We start from the raw sequence: 26936 nt of genomic DNA, 5'->3' as shown, positions 1-26936 counted from the left end.
TCTACATGGGGCTACCCTTGAAAAGCGGAGACTGCAGTTAGTTCAGAATGCGGCCGCGCGAGCGATATTGGGTGTGCCGAGGTACACCCACGTTACACCTGTCCTCTGTGAGCTGCACTGGCTACCAATTGGTCTCCGGACTCAATTCAAGGTGTTGGTTATCACGTTTAAAAACCTACATGCCTTAGGGCCAGGTTACCTTCAAGACCGCCTGCTGCCACATACCTCCCAGTGGCCAGTAAGATCCCACAGATTGGGCCTCCTTCAGATGCCGTCAGCCAGTGTTGGCTGGCGGGCCCTCAGAGGAGAGCCTTCTCTGTGGCTGCTCCAACTCTCTGGAACCAGCTACCTCCGGAGATCCGGACCATACCCACTCTCATGGCCTTCAGGAAAGCTGTAAAAACTTGGCTGTTCCGGCAGGCCTGGGGCTGTTGACCTCACTGTTGAGGTCCAGCCCCGATTAGAATGAATGTATCAGGGTGTTTGCTGTTTTTAAACTGTTTTCTTTTATTGTTATGTGTTTTTTTTATATTTTTTGTAAGCCGCCCGGAGTCCTCTGGGATTGGGCAGCATATAAATATTTTTAAAAAAAACTATTTCAAGAATGTAAGAAAAGATAAATTTAACAAAATGGAGGTAGCATCCTTTTTCTTCTTTTGGAAACGATATGGCTCTTGGCTCTTCTCTTTACCAACTGGATCTTCCCTGCCCACTTCCCCCAAAGCTCCTTGCCATCCCATCTAAACCACAGAAACTTCCTCACTAGCTCACAGTACAGCCAGAGAGCAGCTCTAGTAAGAGAATAGCAGCATAGTAACAAGATAAGAATCCATCAGCCTAATTATCTCAACATTGTATCTCAACAGAGGAGTTCAATTTCCCCAGCTCTGCTGTCGTCTGCTAAAGGGCCACTCTACCGAACAATAGGAATAACCCAGGTCAAAGACAAGGAAACTGGCCAGTAAATCAGATCCTCAGGGGATCCCCATACAGTCCTCTCAGCCTTCAACTTCTGTATAAATCTTTGCCTTAGCATTGTTCAGCATCGGTCTTTCTTGTAAAGTAGGCACCCTGTTATTGAAATTGTTGCAAACAACATGGGTCCTAGTCCCAAGTGTTGTGCTCTGTACTTCTGAATTTTCCATGATGGAAAATTCAAATCATAAGCATTGTGTCAGGTCAACTCGAGCAGGCCAGGAATGCTTTGCGAATTGACACACTGCTTAGAGTTCAGCCTTTTTTAAAGTAACAAAGGCTGTAAAGAAATCCACTGTACAAGCTCCTTTTATAAAAACAATTGATTCAGACAATAACTCTACTCTCTAACATGAGGGTATAGGTGAAATAATCTGTATATATACATTTTTTATTAATCAGAGCAGTGGGAAACACAGGGATGGAATACATTTCATGACCATTTTGTTCTTTTAACAAAAATATTGGCATAAAAGGTTTTATATACAGATGGTTTTCAAAAAGTAAAATCTTTACTATATTTTATACACTGGGAAATAAAACATTTGAAAAACGAGAGCCTGGAGCATGAAGTAGTCAAAAATTCTGTTCCAGGTTTTAAAAGCTAATGTAAAGAGGACCAACATTGTAGTTCAGACATATTCTATTTTCTATCCAGCCATGTAATTTTGAAATCCGTACATGAAATATCAAAAATAGATGAATATCACTAATCATGAATGCTTGCATTTACACCGCAACTAAACTAATTATTAACTGTTTTATTTACAAATCTCTATTTTTTTCTCCTTGGTGAACCTCATTTAAAATTTTAAAAACCATAGAAAGGTCAGTTAGAAACCATACAGTCCAAAAATACTAGTTTAGAACCATTCAGATTGTGTGAAAATAAATGTATGAAAATGCATATTTTTATACAAGCACTCACAAAAACTGAAACTTTTTAGGGTGCGGATCCTTCTTTTCAGCAATGTTGTAAGACAAAATAAATAAATCCATTAGAAAATAATTTAAGAAACCTTTTAATATATTTTGCTAATTAGTACTGAAACGCATTGCTATTCTTGTTGAGTCGGAAAGGTTATCCAGTAGTTAGCAAAGTGTATTTTTATTTTTAATTATATACTTTTAACTAAAAATATGAACACTCTTTGGAATAATACCTGACTGGCAGATGGTAAAAGTGGCTTGTAAGGTACTACAAGACTCTAAAACATAATATCTTTAACAATGAAAAATCCAAAGATGGCAGGGAGAAAGGGGGAAGCGGAAGACAAAAAAAAGCAGAAAACAGGCATAGGAAATAGATTCAGGGATTTCAGTAAGCAGTTAACAGAATGTTAAATAGAAACAAAAGGCAAGAATGAAAAGGAGCCCAAACACAATCCCGCGTTAAAAATATCATAATTCTATGTACATCTATACATAAACTCACAATAAGTTTAACTACATTTACGTATATTAAGTATGAGTAAGATTGCAGCTGAATATTTGCTATGAAAGCTGAGCACAGGAAAAATTTGGGGATAAACTTATCAGTTATAAGTAGGAAAAGAAACTGTTTCTAAAAAGGCATTAACGTCAAGTACTTGAACTTTCAACTTAAAATTTACTGGTTTCATGCAATGCTGAATCAAAATAATTTCCCTAACTAAACTTTTAAAATCTGTATGTTTGCAGCAACCAAAAGATTAATCTTTTTGGCTTAAAAAAATGCAAATACTAATGTATTTCAAATACAGAAACCAAAGATTAAGTATATCCACAGGTAAGGGGGGAAAGAGAAATAGCAATGGACAAGTGGATGCTATTGACTGGATAACGGGGAGTAAACATGAGAACCTGAATTTGTAGAAGTAATGATCAGTGACGTCTGATGACATATTAAACCACTAATATTTGGTTCATGGTACATTACAGGTAATACTCAACTTACATCAATTCATTTAGTGACCGTTCAAAGTTATGACGGCACTGAACAAAGGGAGATGATCTGTACCTGAACATATGGCTTTTGCAGTGTCCCCCTCCCCAAGTCACACAATCAAAATTTAGATTCACTTGCACACAAATGCAAGGGCACTTCAACTGTCCCACCCACCTTCTCCCATCTGTGCGCTTTTGGGTGCTCTACATTCTATCACATATCCCTGCTGTCCCCCCCACCCCCGATCAGAGCTGACCATTGCTGTCTCCTTCCTCTCCCTGGTGGCCAAGACCCAGGCACAAGGCAAGGGTATAGCCCTGGATGTGTGCAGTGAGGGTGGCAGGAGGGTGGAGCTTCATTTGCTGGTCAGGCCCAAGCAGGACCAGCTGGGGAGGAGGAAGCTGGACAGCAAGGCACAGCACTCTCTATACCCAAACAAGTCATGAGAGTCAGCGGCAGTTCCCCAGGGGAAGGTGGAGGCTATAGGGGAATTGCTGTTTGCGGCGGCTGCAGAACTGGAACAAGGGTAGGGAGGCAGGCTTCTAAGAACTATAGCATGCAGTTTACAGTTCATGGTACAGGTGAAGCTGGAAAAGGGGCTTGTGGGCTTCAGGGATGGAGCAAAAGTCCAGAATTGACAGAATCTATTTTCAGGTCCTCTCTTCTCTTAGACCAGCCTTCTTATGGCAAAGGCAGCGACATTTGTAGGATAGGGGGAATGCCTGCCTAATCGGCATTTGCAGACATTCCGACCAATTAGTTACAATTATAGTATGGTAATCAGAAGGTATCCATATACCAAAAAGTAACGAAGCAATGCATTGTAGCCATCGATTATTTTATTGGTGAAGAATGCCTTTGTATATCAAGCAGACACAGAAATTATGCTTGAAGGTGTTGTTCTGCAACATGCGTCTCCCGCCCCCCCCCCTTTATTTATGTTTTAATTAGATGGTATGCTTTGTAGGCATCTTGCACCCTGCTGAGGACCTAGAAAATAGGTTACTCCATCATTGCGTGCCACATGGTAAAAAAAAAACCCTCAACAATAAATATTTCATTAATTTTTCTTGATATTTATCCAAAAGAGGAAGCTCTTCAATAATCTAAGTCAGGGGTGTCAAACTCTATTTCATTGAGGGCCGCATTAGGATTTTGTTTGACCTCAAAGGAGGGGTATGGCCAGCTCGAAATCACTCGTGTCAGGGGTGCCTGTGGTAGCCAGAGCCAGAGCGGGCTTCGCAAGCTCCATTTTCAGCTGTGATGGCCTCTTGTAAACCTCTGCCAGTAAGCAGGCAGAGGCACCTTAGGCCAGTCCTTCATGTTTCCAGATTGGCCCTGCAGGCTGGATCCGACCCCAGAGTTTGACAGTCCTGATCTAAGTTCTTCATCTTTTCTAAGATGCTGTTAGTTCAAAATGCTTTAGAAATCACATGCCTTCCCAAGCTTTAAGAAGGAAAGGGTAGCCTAAGTTTTTTCTGAGCAAAATATGTTTGGGAATATGCATGGCTAATTATTATAAACGGATTGGTAAGTCTGCTGCTGATGCATAGAAGAAGGAATACAAGAATTTAAAAGTCCTAAGAGAAAAATATTCCAAGTTACATGGGCAAATCCATGTGCTACGTATACATTAGCCTGAATGCATCTGGACAGTCTATTTTAAAGGGGGGGGGGGGTTGAATATAAAATGGAAAAATATTAAGCTGCTTAGGGAAAAGTATCTGTAGAAAATGACAACAGATGAAATTTATTTTTTAAACTTCCCACTATAAAAATAAATTGGGATGCATAAAAATTAACAAATAATTTCAAGAAAAAATAAATACTGCCCATTACCCAAGATGATACGCAAATGACTGGTGGGTTTCAAGTTAATATTTTTACCTCGCAACAAATTCAAAGAAACAAAACCATATTAATTCACAATTTAATGGAAAAATAGAAACTAGGTGTAGTTAAATGACAATACAAGTCACACTTAGGATAAGATTATGACCGCTCAAAGTATGAAATTAATGTCAGGGCGTTCTTGACCACCGCCAAGTAGGGTTTTAGATGCAATGGTGTTTGGTCCACTTCTTCCAAGAAAGTTATGCTCCAAAAATATGCAGCAGGCACGCTTAGTTTCCTCTTTGTGAGACTAGAATGTAGTTTATCAATCATTTTCTTCACAACTCAGTTTTACCCCATTAATTACTGCTCTGTCGCTGGACTTTTGGACCAATGCTTTGAATTCTTTCTTCTGGATTTGGCCGCTTCCCAGGGCACACTCCATTGTTAAGTGATGTTCTTCCTAGATTGAAGACAATTGAAAACGAACATGTAATTTAATGTTGTCTTTGAGTTTCACTTAACTCAAAATCACAAATGTGCAGAAATCATACCTTGTTGCCCTAAGTGTGTTTTTTTACTGTCCCCATGAGCATAATGTAAAATTCCACTGTTCCCTTGAGCGTAACCTGTAAAAAAAAGTGTATTAATTTCTGAACAAAAGTATTTAGAAATCAACATTAAACTTTCCCCCCATAGATGTAATAAGTATTAATAAGTAATATTTACAGTAAGCATTATTAATTTTTCTGTTGGACATAGTTTGAAATATTGTACTGAATTTATTAGAGGTCACATTTTCTGTCACAAACACCATCCTCAAATTATGACATCTTTGAATGTGAAATCTAACCTTATCCCTAATCATAAGTACAAATAAAACAACAATTATCTGAAAGGGCACCCGTAAGATATTCACTATAATTTCTTTTTTTGTTTCCTTGCTTAATAATGCCCCATTCTGTATCTTTATTTAATATTGTTAGAAAGCAAAGGCTCCCCACTTTGTATACTTAAGCTTAGTTTTTACTTGATTTATCACATATCCTCTACAGACAATAAGTAAATCCTAGTATAAAAATCATAGTGTATTAAGCGCTACTATCTGGATACTGTTTTTTTTTTAAAAACAAGTACCTCTTTGAATGATTCAGTTACCCAATAAACATTCCTCTTGGCTGCCATAAAACAATAAAGAGCAATTAATTAATTAATTAAACTGCCTAACTAGTTCTTCCTTAACTCCTTCATTTGGGGGTCCATTTAGAGGTCATAGTAAAGAGTTGTTGTCATGCCTACTTCACTTCCATGGAGATCAGTTGGACTTTAGTGTTTTAGGTATATTAGTTATTTAGTCTATACTATTAATATAATGGTTTCTCCAGAGCAATTTCTATTTTTAACTCACTATCCTTAAACACACGTATGCAGAAACTACATTGCTGAAATCAATATATCTTGATTTGAGTATCACACTTTATTATTTAAGAATGAAGGAATAGTGAATGGAGTTTTGAGTTATCCCACCTTGCTGATGAATTCCACTTTTTCCTTTATGAGTCTCTCCATTGGTACATGATTGAACATTCCCTGTATGTCCTTCACTGGTTCCCATTTGAGTGCCTGAAAGAAAGCAAATCTGAATTGTTTTTGGGATTTAGAATTGCACAAAAGTGATATATTTAATATCATGCACAATTTATATGGTATAATATAAATAAATCTAAATGAGAAATTTCATATGTGGAAAAAGTAAGTATACCCCTACGTTTATCACTACCTCAAATACCTATAATTAAAAACAGGTGTACCAGATCAGATGCAAATGTTTACTACATTGTTAGAGAGGATCTGGGAGGTACCTGTGTTATTACCTATTTAGTTGGCTGGCAGCATCACTATACCTGGATTGAAAGAGCTCCCTGAGGCCTGCATAAAGATGATTTAAAAAGATTGCCAATCATTTGGACATCAATCCACTGTCCAGATTATCTACAAGTGAAGACTGCCAACCTGTCCAGTCCATGCCAGCAAGTTTAGCCTCAGAACAGAAAGGAAACCGCTGAAAAAAATCCCTAAGAACGCCAGAATGTCATCACATGACCTAAGCATAGCTCTCATGAGTGATGTCAGAGTATATGGATCTAACATTGGAAAGGAATTGTGCCAGGAGGAAACCTTTGATGTTCAGAAAGAACATCAGGGCAAGAACCTAAGTTTGCTCATTAACATCCAGATAAACACTAGGACAGTGATGGCAAACCTTTTGGGCATCCAGTGCCCAAACCGTAACATGTGTGCATGTGTGTGAATGTGCGCATGCCAGAGCACCGGAAATATGAAGACCAGCTGGCCATCAGGCGCATGCTGGAAACCAGAAGAGCAGCTGGCAACGGTGCACATGCCCACAGAGAGGGCTCTGTATGCCACCTTTGGCATGCATGCCATACGTTCATCATCACAGCACTAGGACTACTGGAACAATGTGCACAGGACAGAAGAGGCAGCGTTATTTGAACACAGCACCAGAAAACATGCACTCTCAAACAATTAGACCCTTGTCCCTCCTGGCTGGTGAAAGCTTCCAAGGTGGTGACCATCAGATGAGCTCATGCAGTGATAAATTCCTCATTGCAAGAGAAGCCATACTTAGGACCTTTTAAGGAGGCCTTGGTTTTTCCTCTCCTTAAAAAACCATCACTTGTCTTTGGCTTATTATTATAATGTTGGTAGACAAATAGATTGTTATTTATGCTTCTTATTTTTTCTAACATAGGAGCAACTTACCATTTGTACCAACACAACCAGAGAGATTTTCGTTTGAAGAATATCCCATTAGGCCACCATTTCCGTTTCCATTTCCATTTCCATTAGAAGGCACTGAAGCAAGGAGACCTAATCAAAATAAAATGCAGTGGCGTCAAAAACAGAGTTAATTTTCTCAATAAGAATTAGAGCATTATTTTTAAAGAATCAATCCCATGCAAACACAGACTAATGTCTGTGAAAGTCATGAAAGTAAAAAGTGAAATCAAAGCTTTCCATCATACCCAATCCTCTGTATCGGGATAATTGTTGGTAGATTTGTTTCATCCTTTCTATATTCAATCGACTCGCCTCAGCATGATTTACCATTGGCTTGGGGTAATTTACTCCTATTATACATTTTGCAGCTTTCTGGACTCCCTCAGGGGCATTCCAAGGATCATATATATACTTTGCAGGAAAACCTCTGAGTATAGGTAGATACCGTCTTAATTAAAGAAAAAGAAAAGAAATTTTCTATCATTTTTATGGTTCATAATAATAATCCAGTATAATGTTTCATTTTAAACTGATAATGGTTTTTTACCTGATGTAGTCTCCGTTAGGATCAGTTCTCCTGCCAAAACCCACAGGACAGTAACAGTGGAAAAATTGCTGGAAAAATGAACTACAAGATAGCCACATCCAACTGCCTGCATTCACACTCCAGTCTGCATCAAGAAGCAATTCTTCAAATACCTACCCAAAAAAAAACAAAAAACAAAAAAACCACTGAATTAATGTACCCTGTATTTACTCTTCCCCCCCCCCTCTGGAATACAGTTTTAAGTGGCAATTTGTTGGCATGTTGGCTTTTAAAATGTCCATACCTAAGCACATAAGGAGAAATCGGAGGAGAAATACATACTCTATACAGTAAACTTTTGAAATGTGCAAAGTCAGCAGACAACTCATTTATCTGCAGAAAGGGCTCAAGGTAGCTTACAAATTTATAAAAACAGATAGCAATAGCAATAGCAGTTAGACTTATATACCACTTCATAGGGCTTTCATCCCTCTCTAAGCGGTTTACAGAGTCAGCATATTGCCCACACAATCTGGGTCCTCATTTCACCCACCTCGGAAGGATGGAAGGCTGAGTCAACCCTGAGCCAGTGAGATTTGAACCGCTGAACTGCAGATAACAGTCAGCTGAAGTGGCCTGCAGTACTGCACCCTAACCACTGCGCCACCTCGGCTCTTGATAATGCAAATACACTGCTGGAAACAGAATATTTAAAACCACTAGCATAAGCAATTAGTCATAGTACTACAGGACACTCTAATCCCCCAGATCAGCCTGTTTGTATTCTATCTAACACTATCTAACACATGTTTTAATGTGTTAAAGAAGAGTGAGTATGGGACAGATGAGAGAAAACAAGGACATATTCTGAATGCTCATTATAATGCATAAAGTTTGACTTACCACTAGGAGTTGCTATTGAGCTAAATTACTTTATATTATACAACATTTATAATGGTGACATCAGTTATATGCATTTACCCCATTGGTTCTGCATTAACTACACGCAGCATACTACAAAACTATATTTTCTCACGACAAGAGTCTTCAATGTGGCTTCAGAATTGCAAGTAAAGGATGGTAGGTTTTTTTTTTAATAAAGAGGCAAATATGTCAAGACTTTAATAATAATAAAAAAAATTACATACATCATGTTCTGCAGAAGAATCAATCACAAACTGGGTATGCAATACAACTTTTCTTAACATTATTTAGAAACAAACTGGAATAACAAATCCTAAGAACAATATCAACATGTGTTGATTAGAAGAAAACTGTACCTTCATTCCTTCTTCCCAGCTAATCCACAGATCACCTCGGGTTAGGAAGCAAGCCACAGCATGTCTGGCAAGATGATGAATCCAGCCTTCCTGACGCAGCTGGGTCATAATAGCATCAATCCAAGGGAACCCTGTCCGACCCTCTGCCCACTTGGCCAAAGCCTCCGGATTTTTGTCCCAAGGAATCTGCACACATATGGGATTGCCTTCCATTTTATCAAATCGTGGATTACTAGTGGCTGCCGTGTAAAAGAATTCACGCCACAACAATTGGCCATAGAGGGAAAGAGGAGGAGAACTGTTCTTTTTCACCTGTAAATCGTAAGACAGGGTTTAAAAACTCACTTTTTAAATACATGTCTTAAATACATGCAGATAAATCCCAGTGATCAATTCGTACCTTTTTGTACAAATCTGTTAATTTGAAGTAAAATAGACGGCAAGATAAACAGCCAAAACGCAGATAAGGACTAAGTCCCGTTGGACTTGCAAGAAGGGAATTTGCATTCATTCGAGGTCGTTCAAAGTTAGCAACCCAAGCCTTAAAAAGAAAAAGAAAAAAAAAAGACTTATATTTATTATTTATTGATATTTTCTTAACAGCATTTTAAAAACCAAGCTTGCAATGGCTCTGTATCAGCTTCTCAAAATCTTATGCATATCATTTTTAACTCATTGAGTGTCACATTGCAAGACCGGGCTAAAGCGGCTGTGACTTTGAATTGTATTGCACATCCTCTACCACCGGAAGAACCCCTGTGCTCCATTTAATGACTGCAACTATGAATGCCAGGATTGTGGTTGTTGAGGAAGCAGTGATGTGGGCATCTCACTTAACAACCAGAACTTATGACTGATATTCCGGTCTCAACTGTGCTCATCAAAAAAGGATTACCCTTATATTTGGCAAACAACAAAGGTGAACAACATACCTTTCTTTCCAAATGTCTTTCCAATCTCGTGAGTGCTTCTGTTTCTCCTCCAGGCCAAACAGCAGAAGGCAATCCATCTGTATCAAAACCTATAGTACAGACACCAAAGTAAAATATTTTAGTCAAATGCTATTAGTCAGCTACCATCTGTATGAGTTATAAAACTTTGGTACATTAAACAATTGTTACACATATTTTCAAAGCACTGAACTGACCCAATGTTAAATTTGCAGGTTTTGATTACTTTGAATGATTTATTGAAATTTATTATTGAATACTGAATTATTATTCAAATAATTTATTGCTCCTCAGTGCAATGACAAATATACTGAAATCTCTGTCAACTATTATAAATCCATGGTGAGTTATCAACATCCAATCTAGGAGCAAGTCTTCAAAATTTAACAACCAGGAACTTGCTCTTTTTTTCCTCACAATAAAGCAAAAATTTTCTATAAACTACATGGTTATTTGGAAATTCTACTTAATTATGTTATACACATATTCTAGAATAATGCATATGCAGAAGCAAGCATTAATAGACAGTATCAGTTTCTTATAGAGAGTTTTAAGCAAAATTTTAAATGACAAGATCAGGTAGTCCTCAATTTACGACCATTCATCTAGTGATCATTCGAAGTTACAATGGTACTGTCAAACGTGACTTACTGATTTACAACTGTTCCAGCATCCCCGTGGTGACATGATCAATACACTTGGCAACTGACATTTTAATTCATGATTGTTGCAATGTCCCTGGTCATGTGATCACCTTTTGCAACCTTCTAACAAGCAAAGTCAATTAGGAAGCCAGATTTACTTAACCATGTTACAAGCTTAACAATGGCAGTGATTCACCTAACTGTGGCAAGAAAAGTCATAAAATGGGGCAAAACCCACTTAAGAACTGTCTTGCTTAGCAACAGAAATTTGGGGCTCAATTGTGATCGTAAGTTGAGAAGTACCTTTATTGTCTTCCAGATCCTTCTATTAGATTTATTATCTTCTATATGCAAACTAAGCAAAGTCTCCTACTTATGACCACATTTTTTTTAAATAATGCTCAAGGAATGGGGATGATATATCTTGGCTTACCTAGTTCTTCAAGTGATGGAACTCCGTATTTTTCATCATGATCGTCGGAAACTGGGGTGGCACATTTTGACATGACTTCTGCAGTGATAGTTTCCACAGGCATCTCCAATGGTTCCATTCTACTTATTAGAGTTTGGAATCTCTTATAAGTAAGAGGTGGCTGGCCTCCATTTAATTCTATAATTCTACATACAAAGAATTCAATGCTAGTTTATACTTTCAGAAACACTTTATGTTTATTATGCAACTCTACAGTATATTTTTTACCTTACCAGTACATTGTGACATTTGCTTCATATTATGAATAAAGCTAGTAATTTCTCATTAGAAATATAGAAAAAGCTCTGGGGCAGAACTAATATAGTAAATCCAATCATCTTAATACAAATGATTAATAAAATGGTCAATGACAATTTGGTTATTCTGCAAATGAATGAATAGATCCCTAGAAAGGTTACTTAACAATTGGTTACAAAGAAATTATAAAAATGAATCTAAACCACTTACAAATATTACAATTTACAAATAGCAATAGCACTTAGGCTTATATACCGCTTCATAGTGCTTTTACAGCCCTCTCTATGCAGTTTACAGAGTCAGCATATTGCCCCCAACTATCTGGGTCCTCATATACTTTAACATATGACAATTCAATATTTAAAAAAACAAGTCTCTGGAAACTAGCATACAAAGTATAGAAACCATTAACTTTCCACATTCGACATCTCATCAACCAAAGTAACAGAACAGGCAAAAGTGATGGGTAGAGATGGGGATGAACTGTCCATAGGGTTTCATGTTGTTTTTAAACAGAGGAGAAAGGAAGGAAAAGGAGATCTTAGGTGATGGTGTCAGTATCTGATTTAAAATTCCCTTTGAATTGCTCAAGTGGGAACTGCTATTTCCCTAGTTGAATTGTCTGTATCGATCGATCTACCTACCTACCTACTTACCCATCCAATTTATTGGTTGCCCATCTTTCCCACAAAGTATTGCTTTGATGATGGGTACAAGTGAATTGAAAGATAGGTGGTCAGGGAGGGGATAGATGAGTATTGGGGAGGAAGTGATTAGCAAACATACCCCACTTTTGTTGGAAGAAGGGAGGTATGGCAGGTAAGGTTGAATAAGCTATTCCAAGACATGGATAATCACCAAATTAGTAGTAATTTGCACTTCTAATTGTCAACTTAAGCCAACTTAATACCTAGTAGAGAGGGGTGTATTCATACTTAAATATATCATACTTGTATGGGGCCAAGGATCTGCTCTGGAAATTTTGGGATGTAAATGTCTGTATCTGAAACTGGGCCACAGAGACAAACTGGAAGTTCTACCAGTGTACCTAGATGCCAAATGGAATCCCTTTCTACACTCTTGAAAGTGATTTCAGGACTAGTATGGTAAACCTAGATATTTATATCCTGGGGAACACAAGAATCCATGAATTCATGGCCTTCATAAATCTTGGGTCTGGCACAGACACTTTTAACCTCACATTCCTTTCAGAGCAGTTGAAAATTTATCTAGATTAGAATGAGATTATCCCCAAATGTTTCTGCATAGGGTGGCAAACTCCCTTTCAGGAAATGACAAGGTCCTCCTTTTAGCTGTTGTCATCCATTTACCTAGGATTTTGTTGACAGTCAACTGTCTCAGTCTTGATGCCTCATTAACAGAGTTCAACTGACCACAGGGGCATCTGACTGTATTATCTAGGATTTCATCCAGCCTGTGAATTCCAAGGAAATAGAGGGTGCTTTCTAGTATGATCTCCATCACCGTTTTAGACATGACCGGGCCGGGGAGGGGGGGGGGATTAACTGACTGGATCTGAAAGCTGATCAAAATTTCTCTTGAGAGGGTTTTTTCCAACAGCCTCAAAAGAAGCTATATGCAACATTTTCTGGAGACGCTCTTTGAATCCGGTTATTTTTGACAATTATTACTTTTAAAGTACTGGTTTTAACTTACGAAGTACCTCATGGCTTGCATCTAGATATATCCAGGGCTACATTATCTAGTCAGAATTGTCCTGAACAGCAAGACTGCACTGAAAGAAGCTCCTGCTGATAACCTAATTTGTCTGGCTGTTAGCAGGAGGGGTTCTTTCCTGTTACAGCGTCAGTTCTCTGAAACAGCTGGTTTCAGGCTTGCCTCCTCTCTGATAACAGTCAAGGAATTAATTAAAGACAGCTTTTCCATAGGGATTTTCCCTATCATACAAATATCATCCAATTTTCTACTATGGTTTCACATCTCCAATGTTTAAAATATTTTTATTTTTAAACCTCTCATGACCATTTTAATGTTACATTTGTCTGAATCCTGTTACTAAGGATATTTTATTGATCTTTATCATGGATGTTTTATGTTTTTACTGTACCATGAGTCAATTTGTTGAATTCAGCAGTATACAAGTTTCGTATGTAAATATAAATGTTTCATAGTAGTTAAATTAAACTGCTAAATTTGATTGGCATCGAAACCATCCATTATGCTACTAAATAATTTTTAAAATATATATATATTACAGGAAACTACTGTAATAAAAAACCTTGACTCAGAATTATTTTCTATCCTCTATCGGTATCAGTATCTATTCATACTACATGAAACATTATTTTTCCCTTTTACACTTAAGAAATTGGTATCTTACTTGTCTAAGTCATATAAGGTATGTGATATCCGTACAATGACTTCCAATCCTGCTTCAATGGCCAATTTCTTAATTGCTGCATCTCTCTCCTTTCCAAATGGTTCAGAGTCATATTCAATAGAAAGTTTTGAAATATTCCATTCCTATAATTTCAAATAATAATGTGATTTTTAAAACAGCAATTGTCCCACGTCAACAAACAAGAAAGAATAATAAATACCCTGAATGCATGAAAACAAATGGCTAGATTCAATAGCAAATGCAGAAAAAAAATATTCTCCATATATAAGCCAAGGATTCTGCTTCAGAAGATTTTTAGCAAGCTAGAGAAAAGACCGTAACCCTCCTTTTTCAAATATAACAGAACTAAACCTATAAAATGAATATTACATTAAATTATATAGTAATTTGAAAACCCTTAGAGAGGTTTAGCCCCACTTTCCTAGAACTGAACAGACTTTACCATTCATAATTCAGTATCAATATAGGATCTTCCTAAGATTCCAAAATATATTTTTATTACTCCCCTCTTAAAATGTCTATATTCATAAAACTGGATTATATGCAATTAAGGCTTTCCTTCCCTCTTTTATAGGTGTGTGCTCTTACAGTATGCTATTTTTGTCTTATTTGAATAGATTTTACCAAGAGATAACAAGCTGAAAGAATGAAGATAGAACAAAAATCCTCATGAATACACATTCTTGCAACAAGGTACAAAAGTTTAGATGTTTGCTTCATCTTTATAGATGGTCGCCTCATATTTATATCTAATATATCGAACCACATTATAATATGAAACAGTAAGAAAAAAAATTAAAAAGTAAGCAATCTGACTAGGTTTTTATTTTTAAATCCCAATGTTGTGATGCAAATCTTAGCCAAGTTATGCCCATTAAATATGGTCAATAAATATTGCACAGATTACTTTTAAGTATAATCATAGTATTCAAGTAAGTTGAAATACTTTTGTACTTGCTTCAAATCATCTTCAAATAATCAAAATTTACCTTGAAAAGCCTAGGAAATACATCTGCAGGCTGTCCTCTAATCACAAATAAACGAGAGTTTAGTTTTCTTAAGTTGGCATCCAAGTCCTCAAGACATTGAAGGAGAAATCTGAAAGGAGGATGACATAAAGGAAGTATTTTTTTTAAAAAAAAGTTTGCTGCAAAGGCAAGATTTGTGCAGAAAGAGTTATAACCAATCATAATATATTATCTTGGTTCTAGAGATTACAGCCACCATATAAAAATATATTGTAGTGTAAGTTTGTGTATGTAGCTTCTATAATATATTCAGAAATCCTTACAGACACTGTCAGAGATGATGTAATAATGCTGTCATTATACAAATAGAGGACTACAGCTGAAAATGTGCAAACTTTGATAATGATGTACAGCTATTTCAAGTATTTCAGGTCAATGTTCATTAAAACCCAATATAGAAACTCTTACAATTCTGCTATAGCAATAGCAATAGCAGTTAGACTTATATACCGCTTCATAGGGCTTTCAGCCCTCTCTAAGCGTATTGCCCCCACAGTCTGGGTCCTCATTTCACCCACCTCGGAAGGATGGAAGGCTGAGTCAACCTTGAGCCGGTGAGATTAGAACCGCTGAACTGCAGATAACAGTCAGCTGAAGTGGCCTACAGTACTGCACCCTAACCACTGCACCACCTTGGCTCCTCTAACAAATAAAAATAAAAAGTTAATTGGAAATTTCTTACTGTATACTGATACTGTACCATGTCCAACCCTGCCCGAACAAGTGCCTGCGGGGTTCTGTACTCCAGTGGGGGACATTCTGCATCTCCATCTACGACCTTTTTGGACTCTCTTTCATTTTTTGAAACTGAGCCTCTCAGGAGAGCAGGAGGCAGAGCTACAAAAATATTAAACTCAGTCCTTGGGCAGCAAGCTGATGTTAACCCAAGCAGCGCCTAGGAGAAAGAGTCCTTTGTTTCTCTTTTCTTCTATCTCCCTTCATCCCATCCCTAAAAAAAGGTGCTCCCTATTCATAGTATGTTGCTGTTCACACTAATTCAACTATTGCTTTTCAAACATTCTTCAATTGCACTAATAACAGTTATGCTATTTTAAAGTGACTTTAAACTGATACTGTACAAAAATACTGGTTCTAAAGGGTTACACACAGTAAACATTGGTTATCATGTAAAAAAAATATTTAAAGAAAAAGGCAACAGCAGTCTCTTAAAATGCTAAATACTCCTTATGTCCTGTGCTGCTGATCTTCTTGAACCACCCCTCCTGCCCCACCTCAGTAACAGGTTGTTTACCAAAGCTGCAGAAACCTGAAATCCCTGCAAGGATTTCTAATTTGATCATGAAGGCATCCATGGTCAAACTCTTGTCAGACAGCAAAAAACAAAAAATCAAGTTCTGTTAATTTTTTTGCAATTTGATTATTGATAAGGGGTGAGACATGGGAAAAGGATTTTTAATTGAAGCAGTAGAGGTGTCAACTTACATTATGCATAACAATCATTTTTTTCTATACATGTCCTTAACTTGCTACCACAATTGAGTCCCAAATTTCTGTTGCTAAGCAAGACGTTAAGTGAGTTTTGCTCCATTTGACCTTTCTTACCACAGTTGTTAAGTGAATCACTGCAGTTAGGCCAGTTACACAGGTTCAGTTAATCTTTTCCCATTGACTTTACTTGTCAGGTTTCAAAAGGTGATCAAATGACCCTGGGACACTGCAATAATCCTAAATATGAACTAGTTGCTGAAGCATCCGAATTTTGATCACATGATCCTGGGGGAAGCTGCAAAGGCCATAACTCTGAAAAATGGCCATGACACTTTTTTCAGTAATTTCAAATGGTCCCTAAATTAATGGTTGCAAGTTGAGGATTACCTACATCTTTTTTTTTCTTTTATAAATTAATTTTACTTTTACTTTTTATATTTTCTTTAGTTTGCATTAGTTTTTTTTATCTTTGCATTTGTAAACTTTAATAAAATTATTCTAAAAATACAATCTGTATGGCAATAAATTCACTATTATGACAGGAATCAAACAACTCTATATAACGAAATATATAACTGGCACTAATTATCCCTCTGTCTGAACTAACGTGCAATTCTAAAGTTCAGAGGATAGTAAAAAAAAAGTCCAGAAAACTATTATGTGTCCAACATAAGCTATTGGACACAAAATCTACCTTAACAGCACAACAGATCTGGAAAAAAATTGAAGAATGCTAATACGATATTAACCAAAATGAAATAAATCTCTATGTATAAGATTCTGCTTCAATAACTCACTTTCCTCTTGACATAATGGTTATTTTAAGCACTATAAAAAGTTTTAAAAGTTTAATTCCTCAAACTTCATTTTTTCAAGATGTTAATAACATCATTCATTTGAAAATATAATGATGGCCAAAATAAAGAAAAACAGTCACTTGTAAAGATTGGAAAAGCCAGGAACATCTTGTAGCTGAATACAGTATGTATGATTGGAATTTCAGCTGTACTTTAAATCTGTTGATTCACAAACTTACAAATTTTGAATGATTATCAGAATTCAATATAATGCAATACTATTTAAATACAAAAATACATGAACGAGTACAGTATTGTCTTGTTTATGTCTTATAACATTTTTAGACTATTGAACAGAACTGGCAGGTTTTTATTTTTCAAAACTACACATAGCTATTGATGAACTTTAGCTTGCAGATTATAGTTTAATGACTGTATTAAAGAGTTTCACTTAAAAGATTTTTTAAGTGTCTAAAACAATTATTTTCCCCCATTTCTTAAATCTGAGCACAGAAAATTTTTGAAAGAAAAGTGGCAGCTATGAGCAAAATATTCTAGTCTATCTTTACAACTATTGTAGCAATAGTTCTGGCCAAACACCATGAACCAATGCTTTAAACCATGGGTGTCAAATCTGTCGTGTTACATTGCTGTCATGTGACATTTTGTGACGTTTTCCCCATTTGCGAAGCTAGGGTAGGCATCACCTGTGTGCAAGTGTAGGTTCTAGTTGCTGCTACTGTGGTTCGCTCAGGGACGCGCTGCACACATGCATGCACAGTACTAAAAAATTGCTTCTGTTCATGCACAGAAGCAAAAAACAAAATGGTGGCACCTATGGTGCTGCCGAGAGAACCGGTTCAGGCGCGTGGCAGGCTGAGTTATTACCTACTTGGTCGAACTAGTAGAAACCCACCTCTGCCTGCGCGTGACACATCCAGCCCACAGGCCGCCAGTTGACACCCTTGCTTTAAACCAAGTGTAAGAAAAAAACTGGTGGTACTGTAAATCATTTGCACACAAGTAACCAGAATCTATATGAAGATTTGTAAAGCTTTTCTATTATTAACTATCAAAGGACATAACAGTTCAAACATTATAGTTATACAGGTTTGATAACATTTTCAAATGTATATATGCTGATTCAAATGCAACAAATGAATCATGCTTTTTTTTCCTGCCGTTTACAATAATTTGGTGTAAATATTCAAAACTGACTTTTGTAACATACTCAGGAACATGATGATGTATACCTAACCTGGTCTTTCAGATATAGAATCCATATTAGAAAGCACTTACATTTTAATAAATGCCTATGTTTTGGGGATATAGTGTGCTGGCTCTGAGAGAACCACAGAGAAACCTTAATTTTAAATACTAATCTGTATTGTTTTAAAAATTAGCCCTTCGTTTGTTATGTCAGAATTAGCATTGTTTTGCTATAGAAAAGTATTTTTAAATTAGAAAAAAGAAAACAAGCCCCTATGATTAATTTAATTTTTTTAAAAAATGGATCCTATGGGAAGCATAACCAGTTGTAGAGGATCATTCCCCATTGAATTTGCTTGTCAGAATCTCAAAAGGTGATCACATGGCCCCAGGACACAGCAATGGTCATAAGTGTGAATCAGTTGCCAAGCATTTGTATTTTGATCACATGATCATGGGAATGCTGGAAAGGTCGTAACTGTGAAAAACATTCCCAAGTCATTTCTTTCTGTGCTGTAGTAACTTTGAACAGTCACTAAATGAACTGTTGTAAGTCGAGGATTGCCTGTATTATGTAAAGGAAGGAATTAGATTATAGTCAAAGCTAGGAATAGTTACTTAGAATCTAAAGCGAGTACTTATGTTATAGTGATACCTTTTCTTCATGTATCACATAACTATGCTTTTTACTGGTCCACAAAGAAAGATAACATCTACTGTAATAAGATAAAGATATATCATTTCATCCTTCAAGTCCCTTAAACATTCTAAAGAAAGACAGCCAGTTTAATAAATCTTTGCTAGTATTACCTTTGGTGTGTCTCTCTTATACAGTTTTTTTACATGATTTCTAAAGGCTTACTTCAATATGAATCAACAAGAACGGTTTTTTAAATAGGCCATTGCTCTAGCAACCAGGCAAGGCTGCTTGGACTACTCCCGTCACAATGACCTACTTTAGAGATCATGCTACGACACAGTTTCATAACTTGAATTTCAAGTTCATCACAGTGTTTTGAAGAGATCAGGCTGTACTTCTAAAGAAAATAAGATGTTTGTTAGAAAGTAAATAAAAACTTACTAAACTAGTCTACAGTATTTCATACAACTGCATCTTTAAAGCTTAACCAATTTAAATGCCAAATAATATCAGGTGACATGAATTATTGTACTACTGATAGAAATGTACTATGAAGCTTTTCCATTCATTGTTCCTCCATTCTTGCTAACATGTAATCAAAATATTTACTGACAAAGATAGACGTCTATGAAGATACATACTGATTGTAGCCAAACCTGGTTAACATCGGAACATCTACCCAGACATCCCTTTAAAAACAAAAACTTCTCAAAGCTAGAAAAGGTCATGGATCCCTAAATAACTCTTCTCTGACACAATTCTGCTCTGTCAACCTAACATAGGGCTGGATAATATTCTAGGCCTAAGAGATTTACCATGTGCTAGTATAGACCATCAGAAATATACATATTCGACTCACTAAAATACATTGTGGAAAGAAAAATCTGGCTCCTTTCACAGAGCAAAAATGGGAATCCCTAAATTTTCACCACAATTATCAATGCAAATGCAGCTATTTTTACTTCTTTTACAGCCCTTTGGTGGCTAAATAACAAGGAGTTTCAAAGATCACAAAAGCTATGGATTAAATGTTACAGACTTACATTTACTACAAAAAGTCAAGATGCAATAAAACAAAAATCTTTTATTTTTATTGGAGGAAAGCTCAGGATTTAGAAAGTTTTGTCCCAAAGCAAAATTCTTAGGGCTGGTTATGAATTATTAAAGACTGATTCTTAAAATCAGCCAAGTCGCAACATAACTTTTAATTATGAAAATATGGCACAAAAATATATATCATATATATAACTGACTTTCAAATAATTGAATAAAAGGTTAATTTCCTCCCAGTTTGCATCAATCTTAGCAAGAGTAAACCTACTCTGTATAAATAACCTAAATTAAAATCCTATTCTACCCAGACTTGTATAGTTCTAATCCTGCTGTTGAAAGGCATGTTTCACCTGCATAATGATTTTTAAGTCAGCAGCACAATCAAAGCAATAATACATTTTTTTCTTTGTCAAAATACTTTAAACCTAGGAAACTCACCTCCTTCCCAGAAAGCACTTTTTAATTATAACATGGGATATATAGTAGTTGGGCAAGTATAAACATTTGTGAGCAGCGTAATTTATTTTGCAAGCTGTGCCAGGCAAAACAAAATTCTCCATTGCTGAATAAAGGGCATTTAAAAAAAATGTTTAAACAAAGTTCTAATTAAAATAATATAAACAAAAAATTCCTAAAATGTACCAATAATATTTCACAAATAAATTTATTTGCAGCATAGTTTTTCTAATTTAATAGAGACCTATATTGAGAGAAACGTTTAATCTGGTAAGAGAATCAGCAAAAATTAAATAAACCATTCTACATATTTTGATTTTCATTATTAACGTTAAGATTTATGCATTTGTATCTCGACTTTAGAAAGTAGATAACTGACAGACAAAGATACTGATGACAGATGGCTATCTCAATTCTTCCTAAATGTTGCATGTCGCTTCAAAAACAACTCTTGGTATCAAAGTCCCTCAGGAAGTGACTTTGTCTATAAGCTCATTCCTGTTCATTTTCCTCAAGATAAAATTTTCATTTTTGACATTCTGAAAACAAATACCCTAATGCACTTTCTTACAAAGCTAACCAGAAGGTCGGTAGATAGAGGGATAGAGAGAGAGAAATATAATAAATAGGTAGGGATAGAGAGAGAGTAGGTAGGTAGGTAGAGGCATAGAGAGAGAGAGAAATACAGTAGGTAGGTAGGGAGAGAGTGAGTAGGTAGGTAGGTAGATGTTTCCAGGTGATTTATCCATGTGCTGGAGAAGGAAATCACTGACAAACCTTAAAACTTAGTTTCTGCTGGCACAGCATTTGATCAATGTAATTCTCATCAGTTTGAGCTTTCCAAAAGGGGGGGGGAGTTTTTGCATTCTGCAAACCTCCCAAAAATGACCCATTTTTTGCAAAAACGGGCCTCTTTTTTGTCAAAAAATTGCATGCATAGGTTTATAGAGGCTTATAGAGTGCTGCTGGGGGCTCAGAGGGCAAAAAACAGCCTATTTTTGCTCATTTCCGCCCTCCCCAGCCCCCAGGAGCTCTCTGAAAGCCTTCATAAAGCTATGCACGGCCGTTTTGGTGAAGGGGGCGGGGCTTTGGGAGGCAAAAAATGCTGTATTCGATGTATAAGACACACCCAGATTTTCAGACTCTTTGAGGAAAAAAAGGTCCATCTTATACTCCGAAAAATATGGTACTTACTATGCACAAATGCTATATGACAGATATATAATTGATGACATATTTTAAGACAGAGTTTCCCAAACTTTTCAGCTTTGTGTATTGGCAGGTGGGCAGGAGATCGCATGTGGTCGCCCATCCCTTCTGCAGCCTGGTTCCAAAAAGCTGAGGGCCCAGTAGTGGGCCCTGGCTGGGGGTTGGAGACCATGCTTTTAGGACATAGATATACGTAACTGAATTAAGAACCAGGAGAACTGTGTACCTTAATACTGTATTTATCATTTCTGTGCCTAAGCAGGATGCATTACTATTTCAATTAATTAACTTCTTCTAACCCTCAACACATAGCACACCTGCAATTATTTAACTATTGGTTGGTTCCATGCCAATAACATGACATGCTAGGAAAAAGCAAAAGTTCCCTAAATTCCTGAAGATCTGGCTCTGTCCCTGGCATTAGAGTTTTAGAGCTCATTGTGATCTTTTGATTTTTATTTGTATCAAATTGTTTTCTTTTATATTATATGTTGTTTTAAAAAAGTAAGTTGCCCCAGTTCTTTTAGAGTTAGAGTCCTTTGAAATCAAGTATAAATAAGTTATGAGATTATTTCATTTTTTATATATGGGTATTTCATATATATAAATACTATAAGGGTATTTCATTTTACCCTTCTAAAGGGTATTTCATTTTACCCTTCTAAAACTATCGAGTGTTGAGGAAAAAGCTTTTTTATTGGACATGTAATATTTTACAGGAATAACCCTCGATAAATTGTTAGTTGTGAGGATATCCCTAATTCCATACCAGTTGTATATGAATATGAAATAAACCTTAAGACAAAAGAGCACAATTTCACATAGATTAAAACAGATTAAAATGTATTTATCACTTCTAGGCAAACTGAGGTTACAACCCACCTGCAGTGTTGAACATAATTTTGTGCCCCCTGAAGGATTCTATCACAATTGTGAAAACTGGTTGCAATTTCCCACTTACATTTTCAGGGTGAATCATACAACTTGCAGTTCCAGAGCTCAACTATCCCAAGATCACTTAAAAATCACAATTCTTCTCACCATTTTAAATTGGGACAAAAACTCCTAAAATATAATTAGCCTTACTTTTGAAAAACTATTATTTTGGTACAGAAAATAACTAATTTTACTTATATCAAATTTCTGCCTTTGTATGGCCAACTTGCTTGTTTTTGTGACTAGCCAGATCCACATGGCAGCCATTTCTTCAAATTCTGAAATACATGGGACTGGATGACTCCTGTTTTATAACAATAAGATAAAATACTTAATGGATATTTTATTGTACCTGGGGAACTCTGTATTTTTAGATCAAAAAATAGAACAATGCTTTATACAGCATTTAGTAAATAAAAGATATTTTACACAAGAGTCACAGAAACCTTAACAGAACATTTAACAAAGATTTCAAGGAGGCAACTTGCTACAAATGTATTTTTCTTAATTTGTTAATAAAGAAATAAAGCACATTCAGAAAAAAAAGGAATTACACAGTAAGACTTCTGAATACTGTACTAGTTTTTCACAATATGAATACCACTGCCTATGCTACAGGAAAATAATGAAGAGAAAAGAGGTTAATGATTGCTATATGTCACAGCAGGCTAACAATTATGCACAGCATGTCAGTAGGTCAGTTGTAATGAAATTCATTCATAAGTTTAATATGAATTTTGCACACAACTTACTACATCACAAACTAATGTTTCCAGTATACCTCACTTCATCAGGCCCAGAATTTTCTGTACATTCTAAGCATTTCCTCTTCATTTACTTTTTTCTCTAGGATACCTTCAACAGCCTATGGTAACATGCAGAAGAAAAGTGAAATACAATTCTTGCTAACCTGTGAACAGAACTATTGAATAGACCTATGAAAGTAACCCATTGATACATGCTCATTCTAAAGCAAGGATCAAGGCATAAAATCATTTTCAAATATTTATTAAGGCTCAGTGTTTTTAGGATACAGTATTTTTTAAAGTCTGAATACAATGTTATGTTTGTCTTTGTTTTGACCTAACAATAATCAGAGTTATAGCACTGTTTTATAATGGCAAGAGCAGTAGTAGCTACTAGGCAAGAAAAATTGAATGAAAAATAAGGCTATTTTCCATAATATGGATAGTGCAGCTTCTTGTGTGACTAACAGTAATTGCCTGGTTGTGGTATCCAGAAATTTTTTCAGGCCTTTGTAAATCCAGTGTTAAGCACTTAAATGTCATTTATTTGAAATGTAGTCCTCCAAGGATTCTGATTTTTCTAGAAACAAGTAAGCATGCTAATACTACAATTTGATTCACTGTTGATTTAGCATTTCATGCAGATAATGTTCTTGGTTTGTAAGTTACAGTAAGTTGTGGATGAAATTGCCTGGGTTTGTTAGACCTCTCACTATTAGGGAGACCAAGAGAAAGAGATTGTTAAAATGCTCTATTGAAACTGTACCAATTATACCCATATCAGTTACACCTCAAAAGATGCCTTGCATGTTTGGAAAAACTGTCTATTGCTGACTGAGAATGGCTTTCTCCCATAACACTTTCATGAGATTGGTAAGGATTAAACTTCTGCATGCAAAGTAGATGCTCTATTGCTCTACTGTTGAACAATAGACACATTCTACACTTCTGCTATGGCTGAGTATCTGCTTTCCATACCCCAAAAGGAGTACAAAGTTTACATTCACCATGCTAAATTAAATCCATAGCACAGCATATTCTAATTGTACTGCTTTTTTAAAAGTAAGAAAACCAAATAGCTAAAAATAAGGAATTTAGCAGAATCGGTTCCAACTAACAAATGATGTTGAAAGGCATGAGCCTTTGTGATAAGGAATAGGCTTCTGAAGCTTCCACTTGATCTAATTTTGATGAGGCTCACAAAAGCTTATATGTCTATTCAATACACTTCCGTTAAGCACTGTATTCAAACAGGCACATCCAACATTCTACTCTAACTGGAGAATTTTGGGCATATATTTCACAAATTTTATGAACACGGTACTGGTTATGATTGGAATGCAAGTGTGTGTGCATAGCAACAGGAGGGATTGCATATGTCATTGTTTCTTTGCTGACAGCACAGGGGAAGAGACTGGAAAAGATCCAATTAGGAAAATTACAGGTCAGGGCAAGCAAAAGTAGGGATAGCAGCCTGACCATTATACATAAAACCAAGCAATAAAACTAAGTGTCTTTTACAGTGCAAGGAAAATAATGTGGAAATCAAAAAAACACACACACGTGTATCTTATACAATTTTCATCTGATGAAGCCTTAACAGAGGTTACCCTGCTCTACTCTTTCAAGAAATGTGATTACAAACATCCATTTTGGATCAGCTATAAAAACACTAGGATTTTACAGAGCCATCTGACGTTTTGACATCGCCAACACCAGCTACCTAACACCAATGATTTGGTATTAACTTTCCAAGCTTTTTCCCCACTCCATGCCATAAGAAAAAGGCAGCGCACCCTTTGGGGGTTTATGCAACCTTTTAGGCCTTTCCTAGGAAGCAAGGGCTGAATTCAGAAGGAAATAAGCGCCACTTATCGAGCCCCGTTTCACCCCAAACAGGCGGGAGAGTCGTCACCCCCTCCCTTCCCTCCTGAACGCTGAGACGTCAGAAACGATTCCGAAGAGGCCGCGGAGACCCGAGGTTGTATAACGAAGCGCCAGTGCGCGTGCGCAGCGATTCCGAATTATTGGGGGGGGGGGGTGTTTGAAAAGCGATCAGCTCCCTCCAAGGAGCCGGAGCCGTCGCCTCATGCCCACTCACCTCCACCGGTTGATCCCCACGTTGGAGGACCCCGCGAACCAGGGGTCCAGGATGTAGACGCAGCGCACCGTGTCGGCCCCCTCGATGACCTCCCTCAGCGCTGGGTTGTCGTGGAGTCGAAGCCCCTTGCGGAACCAGTGCACCGAGTTCACCCCCATCTCCAGCAGTCGGACGGATTTCGCCGGGGTGGGTGAGTGGTTGGGGCGGCGGGCGGCGGGGTCGGCTTGTCGGGTGGAAGAGCGTCGCTGGGCGTTCAGACTTCGCGGCTCATGTCGGGATAGAGATCCCGCTTACTCGAAGGCCCGCTCTCCGGTCGAGGGCGGAAGATTCCGCTCGAGCTGCGTCTCTCTTAAGCCCCGGTGGACGCAGCGGCTGCGGCGGTGGAAGCAGCGGCTTCGGTGGAGATGGCCGCCAGCGGGAAACGCATCACCCCTCTTTTTCCTCTGCCTCGCACACCCACTCACAGCTGGGGAAGGAGCCCCACAGCGTTCCCTAAACGCGGCGGCAAAGAGAGAGCGAGGGAGAGAACTAGGGAGCGGCTCGGTCGCGAGTCTCCTTCTTCCTTCTCGCCTTTTTCCTCCCAATCAAAGCACTGCCTCGCCCCACCAGTTGAACGCCCTTCCTCTCCTCTCCTCGCCGTTCGCCCTGTGACTCTATGCAGCCCGGCTGAATGACGGGGTAGGTGAGCCCCACCCTCTTCTCCTCATTGGCCCGGCGGATCCACGTGATCGCCGCCGCCTCACGTTTCTCAAACGTGTTTTGCCTGGTGGGGGAAGGGACGGTGGGCCTCGTCGCCGCGGCGTCAGGCAAGACGCGGTCCGAAAAGGAAGAGGCGGCAGCGAGGGGTGGCCGTCCTTTCGGAGGCAGCCCAAAACAAGCGAGGATAAAGAACGGGGGGAGGGGGCTGAGTGGCTCTTCTCACCCACACCTTCTGTCACTTCCCCCACCCTCCCCAAAAAAGTGAGATGAAGCGTGGAGGTTTCTATGACGAATCCGGCGAGGATCCGTGTAGAGCACGCACCGGGAACCCGTGTATCTCCTTAAGTGCTCCCCTTCCCCCGCGCTTCTTTCTGGATTGGGGTGTGCGGATTCTGCGTGTGCCCGCTTGCAAGGTTGCAATAGGCAACTGAAGCCAAGAATCGGAGTCTTCAAAGATCTGTGCGCGTGTTAACGTGCATCTTCTTGGCTGTGGTTGATCATTACATAATATCATTATGAAATGGCCCATTGTAAATGATACTGTGTGTGTATGTGTGTTT

General features: G+C 37.7%; 1 protein-coding gene across 1 annotated transcript; it reads right to left on the bottom strand.

Annotated features, from left to right (window-relative positions):
• Positions 1–1630: 1630 nt before the first annotated feature.
• CRY1 (cryptochrome circadian regulator 1) lies at positions 1631–26344 on the bottom strand. Its single transcript, XM_032220913.1, has 13 exons — positions 25678–26344; positions 15043–15151; positions 14033–14175; positions 11374–11558; positions 10279–10367; positions 9747–9887; positions 9347–9658; positions 8088–8239; positions 7786–7988; positions 7523–7630; positions 6263–6358; positions 5290–5364; positions 1631–5198 (listed from the first exon to the last, which is right to left on the bottom strand). Exons 1-13 carry the CDS (start codon positions 25833–25835, stop codon positions 5095–5097), a joined length of 1875 nt encoding a protein of 624 aa, XP_032076804.1. The 5' UTR covers positions 25836–26344; the 3' UTR covers positions 1631–5094.
• Between the last annotated feature and the right edge of the window lie 592 nt (positions 26345–26936).

Source organism: Thamnophis elegans, chromosome 7 (genome assembly GCF_009769535.1).
Source record: "Thamnophis elegans isolate rThaEle1 chromosome 7, rThaEle1.pri, whole genome shotgun sequence".
Classification (NCBI taxonomy): domain Eukaryota; kingdom Metazoa; phylum Chordata; class Lepidosauria; order Squamata; family Colubridae; genus Thamnophis; species Thamnophis elegans.
The sequence above is the reverse complement of the archived record's forward strand: the minus strand, read 5'-3'. Positions and strand labels throughout refer to the sequence as shown.